Consider the following 975-nt stretch of genomic DNA (forward strand, 5'->3'; position numbering starts at 1 on the left):
AGTGGCGGGAGCCGGCATTTCAAATCGAGCCGGTTATCTGCTGGAACTGTCTGGTGTGCAGGCTCACTGGGTCAAGCTGTGACTCACCAATCAGCCTACGAGACTAATTATGAAGGAAAAAGACAAAAAGTACACCCTTACGTTGCAGCTGGAACATCTCATCTTCAGACGAGGTTTCAGTTTGGCAAACATCTTCTTGCTGTCCACAAACAATATTAACTCTTAAAATTGGCGAGGTCACTGACCAATAACGCAAGATTATTAGTAATTACATTGTTACGAAGGTTAAAACACAGCTGCAAGTTGTTCAAATCCTTTGTTGAGCTTGTGTAATCATGGGACTGCTGGCAACAACACGTGTTTCAAAAGGTGCAAATATACGTCTGTCACTCACACATTTAATTCTGAAATCTCAGTTGAGACCGAATTCAGTCAACTACAAAGCACAAAAGTCGGGTTTATTGTGTCCGATCGGTGCAGACGCTTCGGCTGTTTTCACGTCTCTGTTGGTCTCATGAGTGTCTCGGTGTCCCCCCTGCAGGTCTCCAGATCCTGTACACTCTCCTGCAGAACGTCTCCGGGGAGGAGGCAGCGGCGCAGAGCTTCTACCAGACGTACTTCTGTGACATCCTCCAACACATCTTCTCTGTGGTCACTGACACCTCGCACACCGCAGGTACACGAAAGACTCTGATGTGATGGCCGAGTTCCAAAAACTCCCACTATTCAATGTTCTGTGTGTTGTTATATAACGTTTGCACATATTTGCCCGATTATAATTTGAGACTACGGGCGTTTTCACACCTGTGGTTCGTTTTCTTTGGTCCGAATCAGTTGAGTTTTACAACTTTTTCCCTTTTTTAGTTCAGTTTTGTTTCATTTGTGTTCTGGACTAGTGCGTATTTCCAGCATCTCCTACGGTCAAACCAGCTCATTTCATTTAAATAATGAGACACTCAAACCGAGACGTCGCTC

At 45.0% G+C, this 975-nt stretch overlaps 1 protein-coding gene across 1 annotated transcript in view; it reads left to right on the top strand.

The window, feature by feature from the left end:
* Positions 1-975, top strand: part of xpo1a (exportin 1 (CRM1 homolog, yeast) a) — a 29,726-nt gene that overhangs the window by 25,100 nt on the left and 3,651 nt on the right. The window contains exon 22 of the mRNA XM_032515263.1: positions 542-676. Coding sequence (XP_032371154.1) covers positions 542-676 — 135 coding nt within the window. The remainder of the gene's footprint in view (positions 1-541; positions 677-975) is intronic.

The sequence above is a fragment of the Etheostoma spectabile genome, chromosome 5 (assembly GCF_008692095.1).
Source record: "Etheostoma spectabile isolate EspeVRDwgs_2016 chromosome 5, UIUC_Espe_1.0, whole genome shotgun sequence".
Taxonomy (NCBI): Eukaryota; Metazoa; Chordata; class Actinopteri; order Perciformes; family Percidae; genus Etheostoma; species Etheostoma spectabile.